At 59.8% G+C, this 27,175-nt stretch overlaps 1 protein-coding gene across 1 annotated transcript in view; it reads left to right on the top strand.

Annotated features, from left to right (window-relative positions):
* Positions 1-8,384, top strand: part of SLCO4A1 (solute carrier organic anion transporter family member 4A1) — a 32,421-nt gene extending 24,037 nt beyond the window's left edge. The window contains exons 7-12 of the mRNA XM_039479750.2: positions 336-531; positions 1,646-1,811; positions 1,908-2,080; positions 2,344-2,408; positions 4,807-4,955; positions 7,864-8,384. Of these exons, the coding sequence (XP_039335684.1) occupies positions 336-531; positions 1,646-1,811; positions 1,908-2,080; positions 2,344-2,408; positions 4,807-4,955; positions 7,864-8,007 (893 nt within the window). The 3' untranslated portion in view covers positions 8,008-8,384. The remainder of the gene's footprint in view (positions 1-335; positions 532-1,645; positions 1,812-1,907; positions 2,081-2,343; positions 2,409-4,806; positions 4,956-7,863) is intronic.
* The last annotated feature ends 18,791 nt before the right edge of the window (positions 8,385-27,175 follow it).

A 27,175-nucleotide genomic window follows, 5' to 3' on the forward strand; every position in this document is an offset into this window, starting at 1 on the left:
CTGGAGGAGTCAGTGGCTTCCCCTGGAGCAAGGGCCTCTGACCTTGCAACACTGTGGGCTCTCCTTCACCCCCAGCCCTGCCCCTGCTCCCGCCCTGCGTCTTTCGGCCTCTGAGGCGTCCCCCCGAGGGCCCTGGACAGAGGTCCCTCCTTCCTGGGGCCTCACCAGGACAGCAGCTGAGTGCTGAGGCGTGGGGTCGAGTGCTGCCAGGCAGACAGGAACGGATCCCTCTGTGCCTCAGTTTCCACACCTGTAAAGTGAACCTGGCTGATGCACCACCCTCCCCGACCCGGCCTCCTGCCTGAGTCTCTGGCTGAGTCTCTCCCTCTCCCCAGGGTACCTGGTGGTGCCGGCGGGCGGTGGCGGCACCTTCCTGGGCGGCTTCTTCGTGAACAAGCTGAGGCTCCGGGGCTCCGCGGTGGTCAAGTTCTGCCTGCTCTGCGCTCTCGTCAGCCTGCTGGGCATCCTCGTCTTCTCCCTGCACTGCCCCGGCGTGCCCATGGCGGGCGTCACGGCCAGCTACGGCGGGAGGTGAGGGCCCGCAGTGCCTGGGTACGGGTCTGGGCCCTGAGCAGCCGTGGTCCTTGGGGGTGGCCGAGGAGGGGCGCAGCCCTTGGGGGAGGTGGTGTCTGGAAAGGGCTGCGGTGCAGGACCGAAGCAAGGACAACACCCACTCAGCGTCCACGTGGAAGGGCATCGCGGCAGCCTCGGACACGCCTGTGCTCGGGACCCGGCTGGGCCCCCAGCAGTCTCGTGCCTCTCTGGGGCTCAGCCCTCTGCTCTGTAGCTCTGTCAGCTGGAGCCACAGCCCCAGATACAGGGTCCTCGAGGCTGTTCTCTCCCCGTGACATAAAAAGTGTCCCAGGCTGGGCTCCCAACGTTGCCACGTGCTGGGAATGGGAGAAGACCTGCTGGTCAGGTGGCAATTAGGGAATATCCCAAATGCACACGGGCCGCCTGTGCCTCGGCGCCGCCGCGCGGGCCCCGGGAGGGCACCTGCAGGCGCACAAAGCGGCCGCCGTGTCCCTGTCGGGAGTGCGAATGCTGCAAACAGCCTCAGAGTCGCGAGGGTGGACAGGGTCACCACGCTGTCCTCACAGCAGAGGCCCTAAGGAATGGAGGAAGCTCGTCCCGGGCCACCTCCAGGACACGTGGTGAAGCGGGAAAAAGGAAGGAGTTGGACAGTGGGCGCAGCGTCCTCCGATTTGAGGGGGAAGTGCACACGTCTGTGACGGCCGAGCAGGTGTGTGCGTAGCGACGCCTGCGGTCACACGGCCGGCCTGTGCTGGAGAACCGAGGACCAGCGTGGGGCTGGGGCCGAGGCTGCCTTTGTCCGCCCGGCGCTGCTTCTGTCGTAACGTACGCACTTGATCGACATGAACGTGTTGCCGCCCAAACCAAGCCGACGAGCCTGAGGGGCCTGTGCGCCCGGTGGACCGCAGGGGAGGGCATGGGTGGACCCCGCGGGAGAAGGAAAAATTCTGTCACCAGAAGGCAGCGCCCAGCGTGCTGGGGGTGGCACAGGCTTGGCAAGTTTAGAGACCCAAAATGCCGGCTGGGGGTGACGAGACCCGAGGCTGACCCTGTGCCTGCCGGGCGCCCGTGGCCCTGGCCCCGGCCCCACCACCCTGTGTCCCCTCTGCAGCCTCCTTCCCGAAGGCCACCTGAACCTAACGGCTCCCTGCAACGCCGCCTGCAGCTGCCGGCCAGAGCACTACAGCCCCGTGTGCGGCTCCGACGGCCGCGGGTACTTCTCGCCGTGCCACGCGGGGTGCCCTGCGGCCGCCCAGACCAGCGCGGATGGCCAGAAGGTGAGCACGGCTGCCACCCGCGGCCCTGCCCTCGCGCAGACCTGGGACGGGGCCCGGCCTTCCCCTTGTAATCCGCGCTGTTGTTGCGCTCCCCAGGTGTACCGAGACTGTAGCTGTGTCCCTCAGAACCTTTCCTCTGGTTTGGGCCATGCCACTGCAGGGAAATGCACCTCAACTTGTCAGAGAAAGCCCCTCCTTCTGGTTTTCATATTCGTTGTAATTATGTTTACATTCCTCAGCAGCATTCCTGCGCTAACAGCGACTCTACGGTAAGCCGGGGCCGGGCGCGCCTGTCCACAGCCTCTCTCCACAGCCTTGCCAGTCGGAGCTCCGCGGATCCTGCTCGGCGGGCCTGCCCGTCACTGGCGGCAGGAGAGACCTCACTGTCTCTGACCTCCGGCGAGGGGCTTCCCACTTGGGGAGGTGACGATGTGGCTGGGGGCTGGGCCAGGAGGCCGCTGGCCTGGGGGCTGACTTGGCACGCCTCCCCACTTCTGCGGGCGCTGACGCCGCGTTTGGGTTTCTATTGCAGGTGTGTCTGTGACCCTCAGAGATCCTTTGCCCTGGGAATCCAGTGGATTGTGGTCAGAATACTAGGTACTGTGCAGTTAGGAAGCTGTGGTCGGTTGCACAGTGTGGTCACTGCACAACGGCACGGGCAAGTGTGTAACCACCGGGCAGCCGTGCCTCGCAGTAGGAGGCTGTGCCCGCCTGGGAAGGGTTCTATTCCCTAACTGTCCACTAGAGGGGCCCATCGTCATTTATTTGCCCAAAGACTTTCCTGGGAGATCAGGGGAAACTCCCAGCCCCAATACCCCGAATACCCAAACAAAGGAATATTTGACCCCCCCTGAGAACTCTGACGGCCAGTATCACCTTCCCAGAGCCCAGGATTCCAGGCCTCTTAGCTGCTCGCACCTGCCTGGTCCCCTGACTGCCAGGAGTGTGGGTGCTGAGTGAGGGTGCTGAGTGTGGGTGCCGAGTGAGGGTGCCAAGCGTGGGTGCTGAGTGAGGGTGCTGATTGGGTGCTGACTGATGGTGCTAAGTGGGTGCCGAGTGTGGGTGGTGAGAGAGAGCGTGCTGAGCAGGTGCTGACTGAGAGTGCAGAGTGGCTACTGAGTGAGAGTGCTGAGTGTGAATGCTGACTGAGGGTGCTGAGTGTGGGTGCTGAGAGTGCTGAGTGAGTGCTGAGTGTGGGTGCTGAGTGAAGGTGCTGAGTGTGAGTGCTGAGTGTGGGTTCTGAGTGAGGGTGCTGAGTGTGAGTGCCAAGTGTGGATGCCGAGTGTGAGTGCTGAGTGTGGGTGCTGTGAGGGTGCCGAGTGTGAGTGCTGAGTGAGGATGCTGAGTGTGGGTGCTGAGTGTGGCTGTTGAGTGAGGGTGCAGAGTGTGAGTGCTGAGTGTGAGTGCTATGTGCATGCTGAGTGAGGATGCTGAGGGTGCTGAGTGTGGGTGCTGTGAGGGTGCTGAGTGCTGAGCAAGGATGCCGAGTGTGAGTGCTCAGTGAGGGTGCTGAGTGTGGGTGTTGAGTATGAGTGATGAGTGGCTGCTGAGTGTGAGTGCCGAGTGTGGGTTCTGAGGGTGCTGAGTGTGAGTGCTGAGTGAGAGTGCTGAGTGAGGATGCTGAGTGTGAGTGCTGAGTGAGGATGCTGAGTGACAGCACTGAGTGAGGGTGCAGAGTGAGGGTGCTGAGTGTGGGTGCTGTGAGGGTGCTGAGTGAGGATGCTGAGTGTGAGTGCTCAGTGAGGGTGCTGAAGTGTAGGTGTTGAGTGTGAGTGATGAGTGGCTGCTGAGTGTGAGTGTTGAGTGAGGGTGCTGAGTGGGTTCTGAGGGTGCTGAGTACGAGTGCTGAGTGGGTGCTGAGTGTGAGTGCTGAGTGTGAGTGCTGAGTGAGGATACTGAGTGTGAGTTCTGAGCATGCTGAGTGAGGGTGCTGAGTGTGAGTGCTGAGTGAGGGTGCTGAGTGTGAGTGCTGAGTGAGGGTGCTGAGTGAGGATGCTGAGTGTGAGTGCTGAATGAGAGTGCTGAGTGTGGGTGCTGAGTCAGGATGCTGAGTGAGGGTGCTGTGTGAGAGCGGTAAGGATTCTGAGTGTGGGTGCTGAGTGAGGGTGGTGAGTGAGAATGCTGAATGAAGATGCTGAGTGTGAGTGCTGAGTGAGGTTGCTAAGTGTGAGTCCTGAGTGAGGGGGCTGAGCGTGAGTGCTGAGTGTGGGTGATGAGTGTGGGTGCTGAGTGTGAGTGCTGAGGGTGCTGAGTGTGAATGCTGAGTGAGTGCTGAGTGAGGTTGCTGAGTGAGCGTGCTGAGTGTGAGTGCTGAGTGAGGGTGTTGAGTGAGGATGCTGTTACGATGCTGAGTGTGAGTGCTGAGTGAGGGTCAGAGTGGGGATGCTGAATGTTGGTGCTGAGTGTGAGTCCTGAGTGAGAATGCTGATTCAGGATGCTGAGTGTGTGTGCTGAGTGTGAGTGCTGAGTGAGGGTGCTAAGGAAGCTGAGTGTGGGTGCTGTGTGAGGATATTGAGTGTCAGTGCTGAGTGAGGATGGTGAGTCAGGATTCTGACTGTGAGTGCTGAGTGTGGGTGCTGAGTGAGGATGCTGAGTGTGAGTGCTTAGTGTTGGTGCTGACTGTGAGTGCTGAGTGAGGGTTCTGAGTGTGGGTGCTGAGTGAGGATGCTGAGTGTGGGTGCTGAGTGAGGGTGCTGAGTGTGAGTGCTGAGTGTGAGTGGTGAGTCAGGGTGCTGAGTCAGGGTGCTGAATGTGAGTGCTTAGTATGGGTGCTGAGGGAGGGTGCTGAGTGTGGGTGCTGAGTGTCCGTGGTGAGTGCGAGTGCTGAGTGAGGGTGCTGAGTCGGTGCTTAGTGTTGGTGCTCATTGTGGGTGCTGAGTGAGGGTTCTGAGGGTGGGTGCTGACTGGGTGCTGAGTGAGGGTGCTTAGTGTGGGTGCTCTGTGGGTGCTGAGTGAGGGTGCTGAGTGTCGGTGCTGAGTGGCCCTCTCTCCGCAGGGGGCATCCCGGGGCCCATCGTCTTCGGCTGGGTGATCGACAAGGCCTGCCTGCTGTGGCAGGACCAGTGTGGCCAGCCGGGCTCCTGCCTGGTGTACCGGAACTCCGACATGAGCCACTACATACTCATCATCGGGCTCCTGTACAAGGTGAGCAGGGCCGGGACCGAGGGCGGCTGGGGACCGAGGGCGGCTGGGGCTCCGGACCCCCCGCAATCTGCCAGCAGCTTGGGCCCCAGCCCCGGACATCACGGGCGTCCCGTGGCGGGTTTCTAGAAGGGGCCCTTCCCGCGTTCCTCACGAGCTGGTTGTGGGGGGAGGCGGGCCAGCCACGGGGGCTCTGGGGTTCACCGTCCGGCCCCCAGCAGCTCCAGCAAAGCCCAGGCTCGGGCGCTGCCCCCTCCCCTCCCGGCGTGGCCTGGCACTGGCCTGCGGTGCCTGTTCGCTAAAAGCTTTGCAGAAACGAAAAGGGCCCCCCCACCCTGTCACAGCGGCTCCGCTGGCGTCCGCGCTGGGGCCTGGGCTGGGGGCCGGCGGGCAGGTCGCAGCCTCTCCATGCTCGGTGCCTTCAGTTCCGCTGGATCTCTTAGCCCGACCCTCATTTTTCAAGCGCACAAAACCTTTTTGTTGTGACTCTTGGCGTCTGCAGCCTGGGAGGAAGCTCAGGATTGTTTGGAATTTGCCCCCATTAGAGGATAAAGCACAAAAGCTTCTAAAAAAAAACATTGCGGTCCCAGGGCCCGCTCTTCAGAGGATCTTGACGCTCTTCCTTGGGTGACAGACCCGGGAACGTGCAGCCGTCAGGAGCCCCTGGCCACAGGTGCCAGGAGGGAGGTTGGAGAAAGGGAGGGAACCCAGCTGGTTCACCTCCCCTGGGATTAGCAGAGGATCGGCCAGTCTGCATAGGGTTAATTTAAAGACAAATGCCTCAGTTTCCCCTCATCTGAGGTTTCACTTTCCACGGTTTCAGTTACCGGAGGTCAACCACAGTAAGAATGTATTAACTAGGAAATTCCAGAAGCAAACAGTTCCTAAGTTTTAAAGCATGTGCCGTTCCGCACACTCTGGTGGAACCTTGATCTGTCCTGCCCAGGACTCAAATCCTCTCTGTCCAACTTTGGAAGAAGGTCAGAAATTACTCTGCAGGGAGCTTTCGGGATACTGGACATGAAGGCACAAGCCCTCTGTGATATGATTTTTGCTTTGGCGTAAAATAACCGATGACAGGCTCATGCCTGTGATCCCAGCACTTTGGGAGGCCGAGGCGGGCGGATCATCTGAGGTCAGGAGTTTGAGACCAGCCTGACCAACATGGAGAAATCCCGTCTCTACTAAAAATACAAAAAAACTAGCTGGGCGTGGTGGCGCGTGCCTGTAATCCCAGCTCCTCGGGAGGCTGAGGCAGGAGAATCACTTGAGCCCAGGAGGCGGAGATTGCGGTGAGCCGAGATCGTGCCATTGCACTCCGGCCTGGGCAACAAGAGCCAAACTCCGTCTCAAAAACTAAAATAAATAAAATTTATTTTAGGACCTTAAAATTTATATCAGGACCCTCTGATAGGCGTGTCTCTGCTCAGGCTTGGGAGTGGTGACATCTGGGGAGACCCAAAGGCATGTACACGTCAGGAAATTCACGAAATGACTTCGTAAGACATAACCGTGCCCAGCGTGTGCAGGCCGTCCACACCACGGCCTGTTAGTCGCTTCGCAGCCAGCCTGGTCACCACACCCCCATCATCGTATCGCAGTGCCGTGTTCCAGCCGCACCCATTTTGCCTAATCATGGCCGCAAAACGCCAGAGCGTTGACGCCACCATTCAGCTCCGCCAACGGGAAGCTGGAGGTGCTTCCTTCAGTGAGAAGCTGTGGTTTCTTGGCTGGGCTCAGTGCCACACTTGACTCACGGGTCCACAGGGGTCTCAGTGTCTGCGGATGAGGGGTCTGCGGTACGTTCCCAGGGAGCCGCCCAAGAGTCTGCTGTGTTGAGTGCATCCCCCAGCCGGGAGCAGCAGGCATGGGCCCTGCACACAGCCACCCCCGGGCCCAGCACAGCCAGCGGGAGCCGTGTCCAGAGGGTCAGAGCTGGCCTCAGCCACGCATGCGTCCATGTTCATTTTAGCAGGGAGCACACAGTGTCTCCTATAAACCCCTACACGTTCCGCTTCGTCCAGTGCCGAGTCAAAACAGCCTCCCTCCACGAATGCAGCCTCAGGGCCGTCAGTCAGGCTGACGCTGCTGGAGGCACCATGGGTGTTTCTGGGCCACGCCCAGCGTGGAAACTGTAGTGGTGCATGTGCCCTCTGCATGTGCATGGTGGCAGCATCCGAGCTCAGACCGCGCTGTCTTCGGGGCCCACATGGGATTCCTGCCACGTCATCCTCGTGCAAGGTCAATGCGGCCCCTGGTTGCTGACAAAGAAACCAAGACACTGATGGTTAAGAACTAACCATCGTGACGGCGCCAGGGCAACCAGCTCTGTGTGAGGTTCCTGTGGCCGCCACAACAAGGGACCGCAAATGGGTGGCCTAACCTGGCAGAACCAGATTCACTGGCAGGGCTGGCGCCAGAAGTCAGAATCAAGGTGGGGGCAGGGCTGGCTCCTCCCGGGCTCCGGCTCTGCCTGCAGCTGCACGTGGCCTTTCCCTCCGTGTCCCTGCCTCAAGCCTCCTCTCCTTTCTCTCCTGAGGACACCAATCATTGGATCTGGGGCCCTCAGATCCAGGATGATCTCATCTCAAATCCTTAATTACAGCTGCAAACACCCTGTTTCCAAAAAAGGTCCCATTCACAGGTGTCGGGTGCTGTTCAACCCATGACAAGCCCCCAGTCCTGGGCCTCTGTTTGCAGTCAAAGGCATGTTTCACTGTCTCCTTAACACTGGTGTCTGCTCTAGGAACCGGTTATATGGGAAAGGTACCCTCAGAGCAGGTTGGGTTCCGTGGACCTGGTGAGGGCCCTGCAGGCCAGGGGACAGAGACAGGACTGAGACAGGCCCCCAGTGTCCAGAGGTTCCGGCCGGGCTCCCCACGAGGTCAGCGGGCTCCTCCTCTCTCCGCAGGTACTGGGCTCCCTCTTCTTTGCTACAGCCTACTTCCTATATAAGCCTCTGTCGGGGTCTTCAGATGGCCTGGAAGCTTCTCTGCCCAGCCAGTCCTCGGCCTCTGACAATCCTGCAGATACCCAGCTCCAGAGCAGCGTCTGACCACCACCCACAGCCACGGCCACGGCCACGGCGGCCACTCAGCATTTCCTGAGGACGGGAACAGTGCCCTTGGGTGACGCAGTCACATGGAAACTTCAGTTTGACCTGTGGCTGAAACTCTGCTGTGACCTTCTGTCCTGGAGCTTTGCAGCCCTGCCGTGGGTGGGAGCACCTTGCACAAATTGATATTTATGGACACATTTTGCATCAGAATGTATTTATCGAATGTGTTTTATACCTGATTGTGTGTGGTGTGCGTGAGGGCACGCTCCGCAGGGGCTGTGAATCCCACGGGGAGGATGTGGGCCTGCAGCCAGAGGAAGGCTCGTACGTCCTCAGTTCAAACTGTGCATCTGTAAATATATTTTGTTACTTAAGCTTGCGTCCCCGGACTGTGTGCTTTATTTCTATGAGTTTGCAGTTTGCTGGTCCCACTGTCCTTGGCCTGACCTTTGGGACTCTGCTCCAGCAGAGGGAGGCTCCCGCCTCCAGTCCAGCCGCAGGCCCCAAGCTTGGCTGCCTGCCTCAGGCACATCTGTGAATGACCTGGGCTCTCTTTGCACATCGGAACTGAGGGCGCAGGTGGCCGGCCACTGCTGTTACCACAAAAGTGTGTGTGTGTGTGTGTGTGTGTGTGTGCGCGCGCGCGCGCGTGCGGGCGTGGGTGCATGTGGTGTGTGCGCCTGCCCTCGGTCACCCGTTTGACCTCATCTCACAGAAAGGAAGTGTAGGCCCAGAGACATGAGGGTGCCTCCCTCATCCCCAGGCCCCGCCTTCCTCATCCCCAGGCCCCGCCTCCCTCATCCCCGGCCCCGCCTCCCTCATCCCCAGGCCCCGCCTTCCTCATCCCCAGGCCCCGCCTCCCTCATCCCCGGCCCCGCCTCCCTCATCCCCAGGCCCCGCCTTCCTCATCCCCAGGCCCCGCCTCCCTCATCCCTGGCCCCGCCTCCCTCATCCCCAGGCCCCGCCTTCCTCGTCCCCAGGCCCCGCCTCCCTCATCCCCGGCCCCGCCTCCCTCATCCCCGGCCCCGCCTCCTTCATCCCCGGCCCTGCCCCCTCATGTCCCCTGCGCCTCTCATCCCTGGGCCACCAGCTGCACTTGGACTCTGCAGCTGGCCCTGGGCATCCTCCAAGGATCGATTGGCTCCAGGAGCCCTCCCCAAGCCGTCCTGGAGTCAGCCCTGTGGAATCTGTGGATGTGAAAAGCCAGCCCTTCTTATCCTCCCCACCTGAGGATGAAAAATTCAACCCACCTTGGATGGAAAATGCAGTTTTTGCGGGAGATGGAACCGGAGGGCACGGAGGGCAGATATACGTACGTGAGTGAAAATACACCTACCCGAGTGTGCCCGTGTTCTTATGAAATAGAGCCGTGTTGCATCACATCCCCCTCCTGATTCATGAACGGCTGGCATCAACTGCTTGGCATCCCCCAGAGCCATGGGTTAAAGCCCCGGCCCCGATGGCTGTGTTTGGGGGCAGGGCCTTTTGGGAGTTGGTTATGCACAAGGTCGTAAGGGTGGGGGCAGACCCCCCAGGACTGGTGTCCTTAAAACGAGAGACCCCTGCCATCCCTCGCTATGGCCGAACCCTTCCCGGTCACTGAGCCCTGCAGCCCCAGGGCCTCTCTGAGAACTGACCTAGTTTCAGCCGGGACAGATCAGAACCCACAGGTGGTCCCAGCACTGAGGACAGACGCCACCATCGCCCTCCGCCTGCCAGTTCTCAAAACCGCATAATACCTCAGTCAAGACCTCCCCAAATTAAGGTGCAATCTGGTGCTGGTGACATTTTGATCTGCCAAGTAAGGAGATAAAACACAGACAGCCATAAGGAGAGGGGACCTGGGCTCACCGGATGCTTGTGCAGAGCTCACTGCTGTGGCTGCGGGGCCAGGGAGGGGCATCAGGGAGCAGAAGGCGCCAGCCATCTCCCAGAGTCCCAGGATACTGTTTCAGCGGACGCCTGCCCTCATGCCCTCTGCTCAGAGCTACGTCCCAGTGCGTGGGAGGGAGGCAGGAACCAGCCCTACTCCCAGCTGAAGGAGGCGTTCTGGTGCCGGATGTGAGTGTTGGGTCACAGCCGGCTGCACCTGTCAGAGACACATGGCACTGAGCGTCCATGTGGAGGTGTCCCCGGGGCCCTCTGGGAGATTCATGGAAGCCGTCAGCCTGCAGGGTGAGCCGAGCTTGGTCAGGGGAATCATTCGGGAAGACTGGGCAGATCCAGATGGGACCCAGGGACCCCAGGACAGAGCGGGTGGAAGAGGCCGCGTCCTCACATCAGGGAAGGGGAGAAGAGCCCGGGGCACTGGGTGAAGGGATGGGAGGGAGACAGCACGTGTGGCCCAGCCAGCAAGGGTGGTGCATTCTCTCAGCTGCCAGTGGTCAGGATGGTCTCTGAGTCACAGATGACGATCCCAAGGGTCTGAGTGGCCCTGTGTGTTCCCCGACGTCTCACAGTGACAGATGGGCAGAGGCAGGGGCTGGACTGCCAGCGTCCCTCGGTTCGTAGGTCGAAGCCCAGCCCCAGGTGTGATGGTGTTAGGAGCTGGGACCTTCAGGGGGTAACTGGGGCAAGATGAGGGGCGGAGGGTGGCCCCACGATAGACTCAGCCCTGCACGAAGAGGAAGAGACCGGGCTCCTCTTCCTCCGCCTGCGGACACGGCGAGAGACAGCTGTCTGCCGACCAAGGAGCGGACCCTCCCAGGGATCCCAGCCTTGCTCGTGGGCGTCGGGGCTCTGGAGTGTGAGCAAGGCTCAGGCAGTGTAGGAGCCGCCCAGCTACGGTTCTGTGACGGCCGCTGAGCTGATGGAGGCCACGGAGTAACGACTCCGGTCTGGGGGCCCCAAGGGCTGTCCCGCTCCAGTGCCCTGCCCCTACCCTGGATGCCAGGAAGGAAAAGAAACGCCCTGAGCTGCAGAGAGGACAGAGAGAGGGAAGGAAGAGGACCAGCGTGTTTACAGAGGGTATAGGTAAACCCTAACACCGCGGAGGCTCCGGCCAGGAGGGAGCTCGCGTCTTCCAAGGAGCAGCTCTGGAAGACACGGCCTCACCCACCATCCCCTGAAGCGGCTGGGTGTGCGCCGGCCCACTCATCAGTCACTGGCATTGCGAGCATCTCTCTCCCTGCAGGCATCAAGAGCTCGCTGTGCGTGATGGATGAGGCCACCAAGCCCAGATCCCCTTCCTGGGCCCAGGAGGGCCCCTCCCGTGCTCGGGCAGTTCCCAAGAGCCTCGAGGTCTCTGCAGCTCTTGAGCTCCACCGCCCTCACCTCCATCTAAGCTCCCTCATTGACATCGGTCTGGCTCTGACTCAGATCCAGGGAAGAGACAGGAGCAGACAGCTCACGGGGACAGCTGGGACACGGGGCAGAGAGGAGTCTGGTTGCAGCCTGGTCCCGGCCCCAGCCCCCCAGGCCTGGTGACGCAGCCTCTGCGTGACTCACAGTGCGGGGAGCATGCGGCTCCTGGCCCTGCCATGGAGGCCAGAAGGCATCTGCAGACCCACACACAGCCCACCCGCTCCTCTGGGGTCACAGGCGCATCCAGCCTAGCAGGCTCACGGGCCCTGGGCACGCCCTTGGCTCCGCGCTGGCCCGGGTCCTGGCTGGCTCACATAGCTGGCCCCTGCCCTCCCATGTCCTGGGAGGAGCCCTTGGGATTAGCCAGGAAGGTTCGGCCACAGGCCTGGCTGCTGGTGGGGAGAAGAAAGAGATGCGTCCTGGGGAGGGCGGGGTAGGCAGGAGTCCCACGAGCCCACTTGGTTTTCCATAGAGAGATTCGCCATGGCTGCTGGGCCGGGAGCTCTCGGGACCTCGTGTGTGCTGTGCATTAAATGCGCTCTTCAGGACTCAGATGCCAGTAGTGGCTGGAAATGTCAGATTTTCTGGTTGTTGCACCAAGTTCCTTGTGTTCATTTTAAAATAATCATTGAATTTGGCCAGGCACAGTGGCTCACGCCTATAATCCCAGCACTGTGGGAGGCCGAGGCAGGCAGATCCCTTGACGCCAGGAGCTTGAGACCAAACTGGGCAACATAGTGAAACCCTATGTCTACAAAAAAAAACTAAAAAATCAGCCAGGCATGGTGCGTGCACCTGTAGTCCCAGCTACTTGGGAGGCTGAGGAGGGAGGATTGCCTAAGCCTGGGAGGTCAAGGTCGTAGTGAGCCCTGATTGTGCCACCACACTCTAGCCTGGGTGACAAAGTGAGACACTTTCAAAATAATAAGACGAATTGAATCTAGACTATAAGAAGAATTCCTACAACCCAACAATTCGAAGATGATCCAATTCTAAAAATGGCAAAGAATTTGAATTTTATTTCCTCATGTAGAAAAGGCCAACAAGCCCAGGAGTAGACACCCAACATGTTCCCAGACACCCAGGGAGGTGCAAACCAAAGCCACAGTGCTGACTTCACCAAAAATGAAAGCATGCACACAACACCAGAAAGCGCCACGTGTCAGCAAGGATGCGGAGAACCCGGAATCCTCGAGCACTCCGGCGGGGAATGCGGAGAACCCGGAATCCTCATGCACTGTGGGCAGGAATGCAGAATAGTGGAACAGTGCAGCCGCTTTGGGAAACAGCTTGGCAGTTCATCGCAAAGTTTACCATGGAATTAGCAGATGATCCTGCAATTCCACTTGTAGATATCTACCCAAGAGAATTGAAAACATACGTCCACAGAAAAACACATACACAAATGTTCACAGCAGCATTGCTCGTGATAGACAAAAAGTGAATCAGCCCAAATGTTAAGTGACTGATGAGTAGGTAAACAAATGTGGGCTTTCTACATGGTGGACCTCCCTTGGCCATCAATCAAAAAGAATGAATCATCCGTGGACCTTGAAAACGTTGTGATCAGTGAAAGACGCCAGACACAGAAGGACACATGTTTTGTGATTCCTTGTATAAAACATGCCTGCCGGGCACAGGGGCTCACGCCTATAATCCCAGCACTTTGGGAGGCCAAGGCGGGGGGATCACCTGAGGTCGGGAGTTCGAGACCAGCCTGGGCAACATAGCGAAACCCCGTCTCTACTAAAAAATACAAAAATTAACCGGGTGTGGTGCAGGCACCTGTAGTCCCAGTTACTCGGGAAGCTGAGGCAGGAGAATTGCTTGAACCTGGCAGACAGAAGTTGCAATGAGCCAAGATTGTGCCATTGCACTCCAGCCTGGGCAGTAGAGTAAGACTCTGTCTCAAAAAAAAAAAAAGAAAAAGAAAAGGAAAGGAAATGTCCAAAATGGACAAATCCACAGAGATGGAAAACAGACAGCGGTGCCTGGGGCTGGGGGAGGGGAGGTCGGAGCGGCGACCGTGGGTGCGGGGCGTTTTGCTGCAGTGATGAAAATGTGGAGTTGAATCATGGTGATGTTTGCACAGACAACTCTGAACATGCTTGAAAAACCGAACTGTGCACTTTAAAGGGCGAGTATTTGGGATGTGACCTAATCTCAGTGAAGCTGTGGTTAAACACACACACCCGTGCGCTCATCGTGGCGTGCCTGGCCTGTGCTCTCACCTGTTTGGACCCTGGAGATGCACCAGTGCGCGACACGAGGTCCTGCCTCTGTCACTTGCTTTCTGGCGTCTGTGCAGTGACCTCAACTCTGCCAGGAGAGCACGTGCGGGCGGCGTGTTCAGATCCTCCACAATCTCCCTCCGTGCTCACTTCCCTAGGATGCCAGGCGCAGGAAGGAGCCTTGGAGACCCCACTGAAGCAGGTGGTGTTTTCCTCAAGAGCCACAGTACGTCCCATTCCCTCTGCTGGGGGTGGGGTCCGTGCACCCTCTCTTTGACTCTGGCAGGCGGTTGGGACTGCCTCAGTGGCAGAGGTGACACAGCTTCTACCGGCAGCACCTTCTGGGCACGCCGACCCTGGGAACCCAGCTGTGAGGCCGCAGGAGCCCCCGCTCTGTGCCCTAGCTCTCAGCCCGGCCTAGCCCGCCACGATGCGGGTGCCATCTTGGGTGCTCCGGCCCCCAGCTGGGCTCTCGGCCCTCACCCACCCTGTAGGGGAGAGAATGAGCCCTCCCCCGCCAGCCACACCGCACCTGCAGATCTGGGAAGGAAAGAAGTGACATGCTGTTTTACGCCTGAGACCGCTGCTGTCAGTAAAGACTTGAAGGACAGTGAGGCCAAGGCTGCTGGAAGCTGGAGGAAGGAGAGCCTGAGAGGCGGCAGCGGGAGCTCCTGCGGCACCATGGCCTGCGGGGACACAGGGGCAGAAAATGCGCAAATGCCCCAGGCGAGTGAGCGGACGCCAGGCAGGAACGCAGGCAGGATGGACTGCAGCTGCGCAGGATGAGGAGAAGAGAGGGTTGTTGTCGTTAACTTTAGTTTTCAAGCAAAATTTAGATAAAATGGAAGAAGTCAGGGCTTCGCAGGATTTAAAAGAAAGCCGTTGACAGTGCCAAGTGCTGCCCGTGGGTGCGGAGCGGCTGGAACGCTCGGCACGGCTGCTCGGGAAAGGCGCTGCCGTCCGCACGCGGTGAGACCTGCACCTTTTCATAACGCAGAGCTCCCACTCGCAGGGAAACGCAACATTCAGTTCACACAAAATCCTGTACGCAAATGTTTCTCTTTAAGACCGGGTTCTGCTCTGTCACCTGGGCTGGAGTGCAATCACAGCTCAGCCTCTGCCTCCTGGGTTCAAGCGAATTTTCACAATCAACAAAATTGGAAACCACCCACACGTCCTCTGGGGAGGGGCAGGATAAACAGTCGCACAGCCACGCAACAGCCTCAGCCGTGAGAGGGAGGCACTGCTGGTACGCCACGAGACGAACCTGGAAGGCCCCGCGCCGAGTGACAGAACAGGCCCCGGAGGTTAGTAGTGTGTAGCTTCATTTACACGACGGCCTCCCAAAGGCACAGCTGCAGGGGTGGAGGAGAGCCCAGCAGTTGCCAGGGGCTGGGGTGGAGCGGAAAGTGTGGCTTTCAAAAGTAGCATGGGGCTGGGCGCAGTGGCTCACGCCTATAATCCCAGTACTTTGAGAAGCCAAGGCAGGCAGAGCACTTGATGTCAGGAGTTCGAGACCAGCCTGGCCAGCATGGTGAAACGCTGTCTCTACTAAAAATACAAATATTAGCGGGACATGGTTACACATGCCTGTTGTCCCTGCTACTCGGGAGGCTGAGGCAGGAGAATCGCTTGAACTGGGAGGCAGAGGTTGCAGCGAGCCGAGATCACACCGCTACACTCCAGCCTGGTGACAGATGGAAGCTCCGTCTCAAACAAACAAAGCTCCTGTCGGAGCTGCCCAATACCCCCCAGGCTGGAGTGCAGTGGTACAATCACGACTCACTGCGGCCTCGACCTTCTGGGCTCAAGTGATCCTCCCACCTCAGCCTCCCAGGTAACCGGGACCACAGACATGCAGCACCACGCCCGGCTGATCTTTGTATGTTTTGTACAGATGGCGTCTTGCCGTATTGCCCAGGCTGGTGCTTTATAAAGGAAAGGTGTGTAATCGGCTCACGTTCTGTGGGCTCTACAGGGTTTCGCTTCTGGGAGGTCTCAGGAAACTTACAATCTTGCTGGAAGGGGAAGAGGAGGGAGCCCATCTTCACATGGCAGCAGGAGAGAGAAAGTGAAGAGGGAGGCGCCACACGCTCTCAAACCATGAGACTCGGGAGAACTCTACACGAGGCAGCACTCAGGATGGTGCTGAACCACTAAAACCACCGCCACGGCCCAGGCGCCTCCCACCAGGCCCCACCTCCAACACTGGGACACAGAACCAGACCGTGACCCCAGCCGAAGAGGCAGACCTCTCCCCAGCAATCAAAACTTAGAATCTGTGGACTGGCAAGATATGCGGTGAGTGGAAAGGGCTGCCACGGTGGGCCTCGTGCCCTGCCCTCCCCCAGTGGCACTCTCCACCGTGGCAGCCCTGGCTGGTCACAGGCGTTGCTCGTGTGCCTTGGAGAGAGCTGTGCCCCTTGAGGGTTCCCTGGGGATGCCACAATATTGGCCACGTAGCTGGGAGCCCGGAGCAGAAGGGTCATGGACATGGGAAGAAGGTAGGTAGGTCTGTGGCCCCCGGGTCCAAAGACTCTACAGGACTCAGATGGGGGTCCCTGGGTCCCGTGAGCATGGTGACCACAGAGAGGACAGATGAGCTTGGAGATCTCTTCCGGGACAGGCTCACTCTCCCCACAATTTCTCACCTCCAATTTGGGGAGGGTCTCCCCACTCAGGGAGATGGTGGGACATTCCATGAGTCTACAGGGCATCTGCCAAAATCCAGGCATCATCCCATCAAATAGCAGCATGTGTGTGCATGTGAACATGTGGCTATACACACACATGCAGTTGTCCTGCTGTTCCCAGTGAACGGTGGCTCCTAGCCCATCCGATCTGAAGTTGGGGTCAGATCCAGGCTCTGCCACTTGCAAGTCAGCTGAACTTCAGGGGGTCATGTCACCCCCCGACTTTGTGTTCCCATCTGTAAACGGGGCCCACACAGGGACCCCCATCACAGGGCATGGCGAGGGTTAACTGCCGCACCTGTGCGGAGCTCTGTGGGCAAGCTGGCCACAGCGTGAGGATGTCCGCCATCCCCGCCAGTCCAGGGCTGCACAGCGGTCCCTTTCTGCACTGAGCTGGGGGCTCGAGGCTAGTGGACCCCGAAGCTGCGCAGGCCATGGGGGCACCTGGTGCTTCCTTTCCGTGTCAGCTCCTTGGGGGACACAAAATACGAGCCATAGGGAGCGATTACTCAGAACCACAATTTGCACGTAGATTTGTTTTAATCGGCAGCGCATTAGAAAGGCACATGTGATCACCACTTAATGAGTGCGATATGCATAATCCATTTTACTCTCAGCTGGCTCCTGGGGTAATTACATTTCTCTAGTGTTTAATTCGTAACTTGATCATTTATTCCAGGTCCTGTTGGGCTTGGGCCGTGGGCTCTCGGAACGGCTGCTGAAGGAGCTCAGACCCAGCGCTTCTCCCGCGGGGCCGGCGCTCGGCACTGGCTGTGCCTGCAGGTGGCGAGGAGCCTTCTCCATCGCTTGGTCGGTGCTGGCCATGCCTGGAGGTGGCGAGGATAGATTTTTCTGTTGCTCTCGGTGGGGGCGCTGGCCGTTCCTGGGGGTGACAAGGACAGACTTCTCCGTGGCTCTCGGTGGGGGACGCCAGCTCCGGGGCAGCTCCATGGGTGCTGGCGGGACAGAGCCTCAGGAATAGTGACGGTTCGGTTGGTGGCGATAGTGACGATTGGGAGGCTACAATTGGTGCCCGCGGAACCAGTGTTCAGGGCCAGCGATGACCCCATCGCGCCACAGTGTCCCCTGTGGTGTCAGCCCTGTTGTTGCTGCACCCCTTCTGCGTTCAGGTGTGTTTAGAGACACAGATGCCCACCGCAGCGTTAGCTGCCCCCCATATTCGGCACAGCGATGCACGGCGGGGGTTTGTGGCCTTGGCACTGTGGGCGGCACCGTGTGGGCTCAGGTGTCGCAGGCGGCACGTCTGGGCTTCTGTGGGGGCTCTGCCGTGTTTGCAGCCAAACGCCGACATTCTCAGAACTCTCTCCATCAGAGAGTGACGCACCCACCGCTGCACCAGACACAAGTTCACATGCCCATGCGCTCCCCGCTTGTGCACGCAAAGATCTCACGTGATCACACACTCCCCACACACACGCACGCAAAGATAACACCTGATCACACGCTCCCCACACACATGCACACAAAGATATCACCTGATCACACAGTCTCTGCACACACTCACACAAAGATATCACCTGACCACACGCTCCCCACACACACTCATCCCCTAACAGCAGTGGGAGGTCCAGAGGCATGTGGCAGGCCCCACAGGCCCTGGGTGTTGTATTTAACCTTTCTGTGCCTCAGTGTTCCACCCTCTGAAATGGGCTGATACCATAGTCTCAGTTTCACTGGGGTGATGACCAGGGGTGCCTGGATTATAGGAAGTGCAGTACATGTGTTGATTAAATCACAGAAATCATCAATATCTTTGTCTGACAGGTGAGGAAACCGAGGTGCAAGGAGCTGACTGGCCCATGATGGCCTCAGAGCTCGTCAGCCGACCCCCACCAGGCTATGCTGCCTCTTCTGGGTGCCTCCGGTCTCCCCAGCACATCTGTCCACTGGGGTGAGATTTATCCAATGCTCCCACCAGAATCACAGGGGAGCCTGCTTGACAATGAGGGGCCGGCCACCCTTGCACCCTAGGGAGGGTCTTTCCCTGTCATCCCAGGGCTGGGCTGTTACTTAGTTTAGGCCACTGACGCTGCCCATTCATCCCCCCACGCCCTCCCTCAAATTTCCTGAGTGTGCAAGCAAACCACCCCCCCACCACTGCCCTGGACACACTCATTCCCACTAGAGTGGTCAGGGGTCCCAATCACGCATCAGGGCAGCCCCCGCCCCAGCAATCCCCCCACCCGTAAGTCGCTCTGTAGGACCTCATTAGCCCGCGTGCCGCCTCTCAGCCCATGGCCGTGGTGAGTTTAGTCTGCAGCAGCAGCAACCAGCTGGGCAAGGAGCGCAGCCTCAAGAGTGACGGCGCTGATCATTCTCCGCTGTCCCCAGGAAGGCCAGCGTGCACAGGCGGCCACGCCGGGGGCTCCCGCAGCACCTCACAGAGACCAGGAATGGGACACATTCGCAGAGGTCAGGGGGCTGGGGTCAGGCCACAGTGCATGGAGGTCGGGGCACATGTGACCAGCCAGGGCCATAAAACGCACACAGTGGGAGCAGGGGACTCAGCTGCCCCGGAGGGCGCGTGGGGAGGCACAGGCAGGCCGTGGGTGTGGTGAAGTGGACAGGCAGGGGAGGGTGGGAGCTGGGTGTGGAGGAGGGGAGGAGGGAGGTGGGGGGGAGGGGGGAGGGGGAGGTGGGGGAGGGGAGGTGGGGGAGGTGGGAGAGGGGAGGTGGGGGGAGGTGGGGGTGGGGTGGGGGGAGGGGGAGGTGGGGGGAGGGAGGAGGTGGGGGGAGGAGGGAGGTGGGGGGGAGGTGGGGGAGGAGGGTGGTGTGGGGGAGGAGGGTGGTGTGGGGGAGGAGGAAGGTGGGGGGGAGGAGGGAGGAGGGAGGTGGGGGGAGGAGGGAGGTGGGGGGAGGAGGGAGGTGGGGGGAGGAGGGAGGTGGGGGGAGGTGGGGCTGGGTCCCTGCTGTCCTGGCTGTCCCCACGCCTTCCCCAGCCTGCCAAGGGTGGGTTCCTGGGACAGCGGCGCCCGCCGTCACCCGCTGTGGCTGACGAAGTGGCCGTCTTCGTGCTCTGTTCTGTTGCCTTTTTCTTAAGGAAGAGAATGAATTTGGGAGGCCGTAACCCCGTCTGAGCCCTGCACACGGCTCTCCTCTAACTGGATCTTCACCAGGGCTGTGATGGATGTGGAGGCTCAGCTTTCTGACAGCGGCTCCAGAGCAGGCTTCCTCCGGGGCTGGACCGCCCTGTTCTCCTGGGAGAGGATGCCTTTGCTTCCGATGCCCAGGGCGCAAAACAGCTGGATGGAGCAGCGGAAGAGGAGGGGCAGATTCTCTACCTGGGAAACACAGCAGGGCACGTCCATGCTCGAGCTAGGGTCTATACCAAGTGTGCGATGCGCCTGTTCTGTCCTCGCCTCCTAGGAAACCCCTGCGAGGGACATGGAGATGGCAGAGCAGCCTCCAGGGTGCGTCCTCCAGGAAGCCTTCCGTCTTCCTCCCAGCTGTAGGCACAGGTCTGCTCAACAGGTAGCCGGCAGCCCCACGGCCTCGATGTGGTTCCAAGGCTGAGCGAGTCATCCCTGGCCACTCCCATCTCTGATGACAGAACGTACCAGAGAGCCGCTGAACTAGGAAGACAGTCAGGGGGTCGGAGCGCTTCTGGACTCTGAGGGCCCCTTTGTCCATCCCCAGTTACCTCGGCCACTGCCCGCCTGGGCCAGGCGGTCTCTGTGCCTGGGGAGCGGAGTCACCCACGCAGACAACTCAGAATAATGGACCGAGTGTCTCCGCGGAGATCCCGCCTGGTGTGGAGCTCCGGGCACAGGACGGCAGGTGGTGTCTAAACAGCTATTCACAGGACGTTATTTCCAAGCACCGGGTGGAAACCAGCCTTCCTCCCCCCGCAGCTGAGAAGTGACAGGCACTTCCCTGTTTACAAGGACAAGAGTCAACCGCTGAGAGGCGCAGAGCTCGCAGACTGAGCATCATGTCCCAAAGCTTCATGTCCCAAAGCAATCCGCCCCGCTGAGGGCAGGGGACAGAGTCGGAAGATGCCGGCACCAGGAGGGGAGAAGAGAGGAGGGGCCGGCCACCCTAAAGAGCAAGGCCTGCCGCCATTTCTGAGCCCTCGAGGGCCCTCTGACCCCAGACACCTTCCTGGGCAGCTGAACAGCACTCCAGAGTCAGACCTTGGTTTTTTTTTCTTTCTTTCTTTTCAAAATATTTTATTATAAGCTAAAAAGCAAAGGAGAGTACATTAAGCCTCAGCGGTCGCTGGCCCTTCGGTCTGAATTAGTGTGTCAGGTATTTTACCAAGGGCAGCGCTGGATGGTGCGGAGAGAGGCAGAGAGTATCAGAGCGCCTAGCGCCACGGAGGAAAGGTGGCTGGGCAGGGTGCTCACTGCAGGTGGATGGAGGGGGTGTCCCCACACAGGAGCTGGGACCTCTGAGGCCAAGTGTCCTCGGCTTCTTAATCTGGGCCTCATGTTGCTCCAAAGGTCCATGACAAAGGCCAAACAGCAGGAGAGGCGGTGGCCACCCTGGGGCTTCTAAACCGAAGGCCAAGGACTTCAGAGGAAGAGCTGTCTGAGCCGAGGCCTGGGGAGGAGCCAGCCAGCAAAGCAGGCAGAAGAAACCGTTCAGGGGTGTCCAGGGCAGGGCAGGGGCATCACCCAGGCTGGATGCAGAGACGCATCCCTTCCGCAGACCATCGAGGAGCCCTCTGCACCCGCATGATGAGCTGGGCAGGGGCCACGCCAGAATTTCTGGCAGCACACGGGTGGCGCAGAGCCTCCAAGCCAGAGATGGAGGGGGGACTCTGCACCCCAGGGGTGGGGCTGGGTCTAAGCCACACCTCGGGGTGTGCGTGCTGTGGGGGGGCTGCTCCTGGACACAGAAGGATGACACCGGCCTCCCCACACCTCTGCTGGGGCCCAGTGTCAGTCCCATGTTGTCGGCCCGTCCACTGCACTGCCAGCCCAGGGCGGCCTCCAGGGCAGCCGCAGCCCAGCCAGGCTTCCAGGCCTCAGGGGTATGTACCCCCAGGAGTCCCCACTCACCTCCCAGCCCTGCCCTGCCAGGCTAGTGCAGCGTGGCACCCCCCGCCCTGGGTCTCGCCCCCACCCACTCGGGCCCAGCACCACCAGCTTCATGGCCTTCCAGGCACTCAGCAGCACCAGAGACAGACACATATACACACACGTGCACACACACGCAGAAGGGCTGACACACACCACCACCCTACATGTAAGCCCCAGAAGCTGCGCGTCACTGAGCAGCAGAGATGGCCCATCCCAGAGGGCGAGGAGGAGCCCTGGGGTCTCTACAAGGACACCTCGCCCGGGTCCTGCCCACGTCCCCTCACTAGATCCCTTGAGGAGGGTGGCTGCCCCCGCACCACTCAGTGCCAGGGCTTACCCGTGCGCCCCCAACCCGTGCGTCCCCAGCCCTGTGTACTAATGACCCGCTCACCCCTGGCCGCACTCACCCCAACCCCACTCACCCCTGGCCCTCCCAGGTTCTTAAGCTAAAGCTCGGTCTCGCTGCACACAGCTCTGCCGGTATTTTCTGGAGGTTTTGGGCTCACGTTGGACACTGGAGGTTCTCTTGAGGGAGTCAGAGCAGCAGCTCAGGCTTTTGAAGGCAAAATGGAACGGACACAGGGCCCGGGAGACAGCAGCTGGGCGACAGCAGGGCTCCAGAGCTGGCAGATGCCCAGGGTGGGGGGCACTCGCTCCTGCAAACCTGGTCCCTGACTTGGGTTGTGACAGTGGAGCTGCCAGGAGGAAGGGCACCCCTGCAATGTCAGAAGCATCCAGCGCAGGGGAGACCTGACTTCCAGGCCCTGGGGGAAGCTGGGGTGGCCAGGCTGGTGGCAATGAGATACCAACCTTTTCCGAGAAGTCCTTTGATATAAACCGAACGAGTGCAAACCTCGGCATGGAAGCACATCTTTCAAGAAGATGGAAAATCAGACTCATCTCAAAAGCTCGAGTAAAGTTAATTTTCTCTGACATTTCCTCCTGTGGTTAGTCGGAGCCAGCAGGTGGCCGGAGGTGCCCCATTCTTCCTCATAAACGACGGTCTCTAAGGAACCAAGCCAGGCCCTCACCTCCAAACCCTCAGCCTGTTCCTCCCTGCCTGCACGTGGCTGGCTGCACCCCGCGCCTCACAGCCTGTCCCTTGGGCACAGGGTGGCTCCCTTTTTCCATCAGTTCTTCCTCCATCGCACCGGAGCTTGTGCAGAAGCGGGGGCTTGCAGACGTCACCCTAGTCACTGAGGATACCAGCTGCCCGAATGGACAGATGGACAGATGCTCGGCCTCTTCAGGCACTGGCCCGTGGCCTCCCAGGCTGGGTGAGCAGCAGGTCCCCACAGGAGACGTGGCAGAGGAGACCCCAGCCCCAGCTGGCCCCCGCAAGCCAGGCGTATAGCACACTGGTCCCTGAGCAGCTGTCTCCGCCCCGAAATGAGCCCCCTTTTCCAAAGACTCCGGGTCATCTTAGAGCCCCAGATGCTCTGGAAGGCAACCGCCAGGCCTTGAGAACTCGCGAGGCCGAGGTGAGCCGCAGGCACCCTGCCAAGCTGCCTGATTCCTTGTGTTCCTGGCAGAGGGGACCCACACCATCGTCACCCCACTCCACTTGTGGGACGGAGCACCCAGGAGTGTCCGGGGCCGAGGAAGATGGGCCTGAGGGCACTTCGACCTGCAGGAAGAATATGGAAGGAGTGGAGCGGATGCAGGGGGCCCGCGTCCCCACCCTCACCCCAGGGGCAGAGCCGGGGCCCGCAGCCAGCGCCCGCGTTTCTGTGCCCGTGGCTTCCCTGGCCTTCGTGCCTGCGCAGCAGGTGAGCAAGCTGGGCCCCCTGGCCTGGTGGGTGGGCCTGTCCGCCGTGGGTCCCCAGCTGCCCGGTGCCGCGAGCGCCCACGCTCTCCAGCCGGCAGCCTCCCTGCCCCTCGCGTCAGTGCTGTAGGATGTCATAAATTCCTCTTCAAAGGTTTTAGCCTGTAAATTGTTAAGTACGATGAGCTCTGAGATCCTGTCCAGAGAACCCATGTGTCAGCACGTTCAGCCCCTCTGGTCTTTGCTCATCATTTTAAAATTTAACCTCCTGATTCTCTTTGCCCGCTAACGTCTAGTTTTAGTGAACAACTTTCCCAGCAGTTCTAATCAGTGGTTCACACCTTTTCCCTGGTCACCTGCTTTGACCTGAGTCACCTTCAGCTACCTGCTCCGTAACCGCCCCTCCCGCCGAGCTGCTCACCCAGCACTCTGGCTCGTTCCCCTGCTCCCTTTAAAACAGCCTGTCGGAATCGGCTTAGACTGTGCGGCGCAACCCTGGCCAGCCGGGAACAAGACAGAGAGCGGGTGAGGGCGCCCGGGCTGAGAACCCCTCCTCCTCCCCCGGTCTGGGTGCGTTCCCCGTTGCTCCCTCTGTGAGACGCGCTTTTCTGTGGAAGTAAATCGCCTTGCTGAGAACATTCACACTCAAGCGCGACTTCTTTTGCAGCACCAGAAACCTACGTGGAACAGCGGCCTCCCTGCCCCAGCAGCGCTTTCTGGGCGTCCTCCCGGGAAGCCTCCTGCACCCAGCCCCAGGCTCCCCTCTGTCTCAGGAGGCCCACCGGGAGACAGGCAACCTCCGGGTGCCCCGACATCTCATCAAGTCTCTTGACACCCCACAGGAGTGGGGTCAAGAGTTTTCCACGGGAGGATGGAGCTCAACAGAGGGTGTCACCTGCACGAGGTCACCACGGGCTCTGAGCCCGCAAGCCGAGAGAGGTTCCGCAGGAGCGCTGGGAATCCCAACCGCAGAGCAGGAGGGAGCCGCGCAGCTCTGGCTCCACCCCCGCCCCTCCACCGAGCCACAGGCCGGAGCCCCCGCTCCGCTCTTACTCATTATTATCTCGGATTTGCCATTTATTTCACCAGGAGAGAAACTGCAAGAGGAAATTAACACTTCCATGCTCTGCGGTGAGATACTTTAATGGACGCATTCTGAGATTTATTATGAATAATGAAAAGGAAACACCCTACTGGTTTCCAATTCCCCGGCCTGACAGTTCATCCCGTTCCAGGCGGAGAACCGCAGATCCATAAATTCGCTGCCATCGGTTTCGTTTTATTGACTTTGTTGTGTTAACTTCGCTGCAGGAAACATCAGACGTCTGCAGAGCATGGGAGGATCGTGAGCCCCGCACTCCCGCGCCTGCTGGCACCGTCTCCACCCTCAGCCCCCGTCTCATCACTGGCCCGCTCGCAGTCTCCCCCAAATTAGAGTCCTAATATTATTTTGCAAAGTCAGGAGCTCCCCATCAATCTGTTGGCAGATTGAGAATGGAGGGTCGTGGTGTCAGGGTGGCTGCCCTCGGTGCTTCTGTTACAGGAGAAGCACCCCAGCCATGGGGGGGGGCCCGGGAATGACACCCCCACCGGGAATGACAGAGCCCCCAGGAATTGAGCGCAGCCCCCTCGGACCCCCGGCTGGGGAAGGAGCTGAACGCAGGGCTGTTGGAGAGCATTCAGCGTAGAAACCAGCTGGGCTTGCTGGGAGGGGCATTCCCAGTGCCCCAGGATGTTTTGAAAGAAGGGACACCAAGACCCCGGGATGACCGTCCCCCACACGCATTTTCTGAAGTGACTCGGCTGTGTAGACAAATCCGTCTGTGGCAGCAACGTGCTGTTACGAAGCTAATCCTTAGCTGTCGCAGGAAGCAGCAAATTATCTTGTCGGCTCTTCTCAGACGGAAGCGTCTCAGGAGCGAATGTGTTTATTATCAAGCCTTGAAATTTCCAGAGACAACCAGAACCTATTCGTGCATGACGCTGTCATGATTTTCTAAGCGGTCACAGAGGATGAAACCGTGGGCTGGGCCCCGCTGCTTGCTGGCCTTCACTCGCAGAGTAAGGGGCTCTGGAGCCGCTGGCAAGAGACCTCTCGGGGTGTCTGGGAGGGTCCTGCTGGCCACCTGGCCTCCAGTGCCCATGGTCACCATGGCTGAGTGCAGGTGACAAAACCCAAGTCAAACCAGCTTGAGGAAGGATGGGGGACAGGGCAGGCTTCAGGGACAGCAGGACTCGGGCCAGAGCAGCAGCCCCAGGGCTCTGTCCCCTCCATCCCCAGCTCTGCCCACAGCCACCAGGAACCCAGTCAGCAACCAGTGAGTGGAGCCACCCTACCCAGCCAGCCCAGTGAAAGAGCTCTTCGTTCCCCACTGGCCGATGCCTCCAGCCCAGGACCCACCCCTGGCGCCTCGGGAAGGGGGCCTCTGGTTGCTGGGGGAGGTCAGCCCATTCCCCAGACCATGTGGGATAGGCTCTTTGTGACCCCACAGAGGGTGCAGGGCTGGGGCAGGGGCTCCGTGAGTCTGGGAACCAAACCACCACGTGACCTCTCCCGCGCCTGGGTGCCAGCTGCCCACCGCAGCAGAGCTGCTGGCCAGCGGCGACAGGCAGCAAGGAAGCCCCAGATCCCCTCCAGAGGACACGCTCATCAAACGGAGCGGCATTTGAGAAGGATTACAGAGCCAGGCTCCGGGACTTGAGGGCTGTTCAGGATGTGGACAGCAAGATTCTTCGTTTGGCACCATCGGGCAGCCTCAGCCCTTTTTTAAAGAAAAATAAAATAACAGATCTTCTCTATTAGCCATCAAACCCATTATATCTGGGCATATATTTAATATATCATGTACGACTCGTGTGTGTGCGTGCGCGTGTGTGTGCCTGTGTGCGTGTGCGTGTGTGTGCATGTGTGTGTGCGTGTCTGTGTGCATGTGCGTGAGTGTGCGTGTGTGAGTGTGCATGCGTGTGCATGTGTGTGCATGTGCGTGTGTGTGTGCGTGCGTGTGCGTGTGTATGTGGAGAGGGAGAGGGAGGGAGAACGGGCAGGCGGGAGCAGCGTGCGGATAAACAGGGAGGACGCACATAGCAGGCCTGAGAGCAATGCCCGCAGGCGGCACGTGCCAGACTCCAGCCCCATGACCACATGCGTGTGCACAGGCCGAGTGTGTGTGCATTTGTGAACGTGGAGAGAAAGCATGATTCCGGCAGAGCCTGTGGGCTGCAGGGCATGTCTGTATTCTAACTGCTCATTTCTACTAGAACACATTTTCCTTAAGTTAATGCTTTTTTCCCTCCAATGATATTTTTAAAACCAGATTGCAGAGCTGTGCTGGTTGCTAGCACAGACTCCAAGCAGCCGGCACCCTCCTGTGCCAAAGGGTGCCAAGTTTTCGGGTCCCTGCAGAAGCACGTGGCTGGAGGCACAGGAATCTCACAGCCCCGCCCAGGCTTCCCAGGACTGTGACTGAGATGGGGTCCACACTGCCCCCAGGCCTATCGGGGCCACCCCCAGCTACCCTCAGGGAACCGGAGCGAGAGGCGCTGGGGCTGACAGTGCTGGATGTGGAGCCCCTGGAGAAGGGGTGGCCTCCTCCACACCCGTGGTTGGTGATGCTGACAATAAGCTTCTGCTGTCTTAAACCACGCGGCCCCCAAGCAGCAGTCACAGGGAAGCCCTGCTGTGCCCACTCTGGTCGAATGCCAGCCTGGGCTGCCCGAGACACACCTCCCATTGGCCTGAATATCTGGAACTTGTTTGCAACTGAGCCCCCCTTGGCCAAGGGCCCCTTAAACCCTGGGTCCTCTCCTGCCTGGTCATCTCATTGTCCCCTGAAGGACAGGGTGCCCTGTCAGCGAATGCTCCTGGTAGGAGCCACCGTCTCGGCTCCAGTTCCCCGGAAGCAGCCCCTTGAGTAAGTGTCCCCAAGGCCGAGATGAGGTCCCAGGGTTAAGTGCTGGTGCAGCCGCACCTCAGCTCAGATGCTGTCCCACCTCAGGGACCCGGGGGTCCTGCAGCAGGCTCTGCCCTGGCGTGCAGCACCCGGGGGGTCTCTGCTGTGCTCTGGGTTGGTGAAGCAGCTCTCAGCACAGGCCCCAAAGGTCCCGGCTGCAGCCTCAGCACCCTGCGAG

The sequence above is a fragment of the Saimiri boliviensis genome, chromosome 9 (genome assembly GCF_048565385.1).
Source record: "Saimiri boliviensis isolate mSaiBol1 chromosome 9, mSaiBol1.pri, whole genome shotgun sequence".
Taxonomy (NCBI): Eukaryota; Metazoa; Chordata; class Mammalia; order Primates; family Cebidae; genus Saimiri; species Saimiri boliviensis.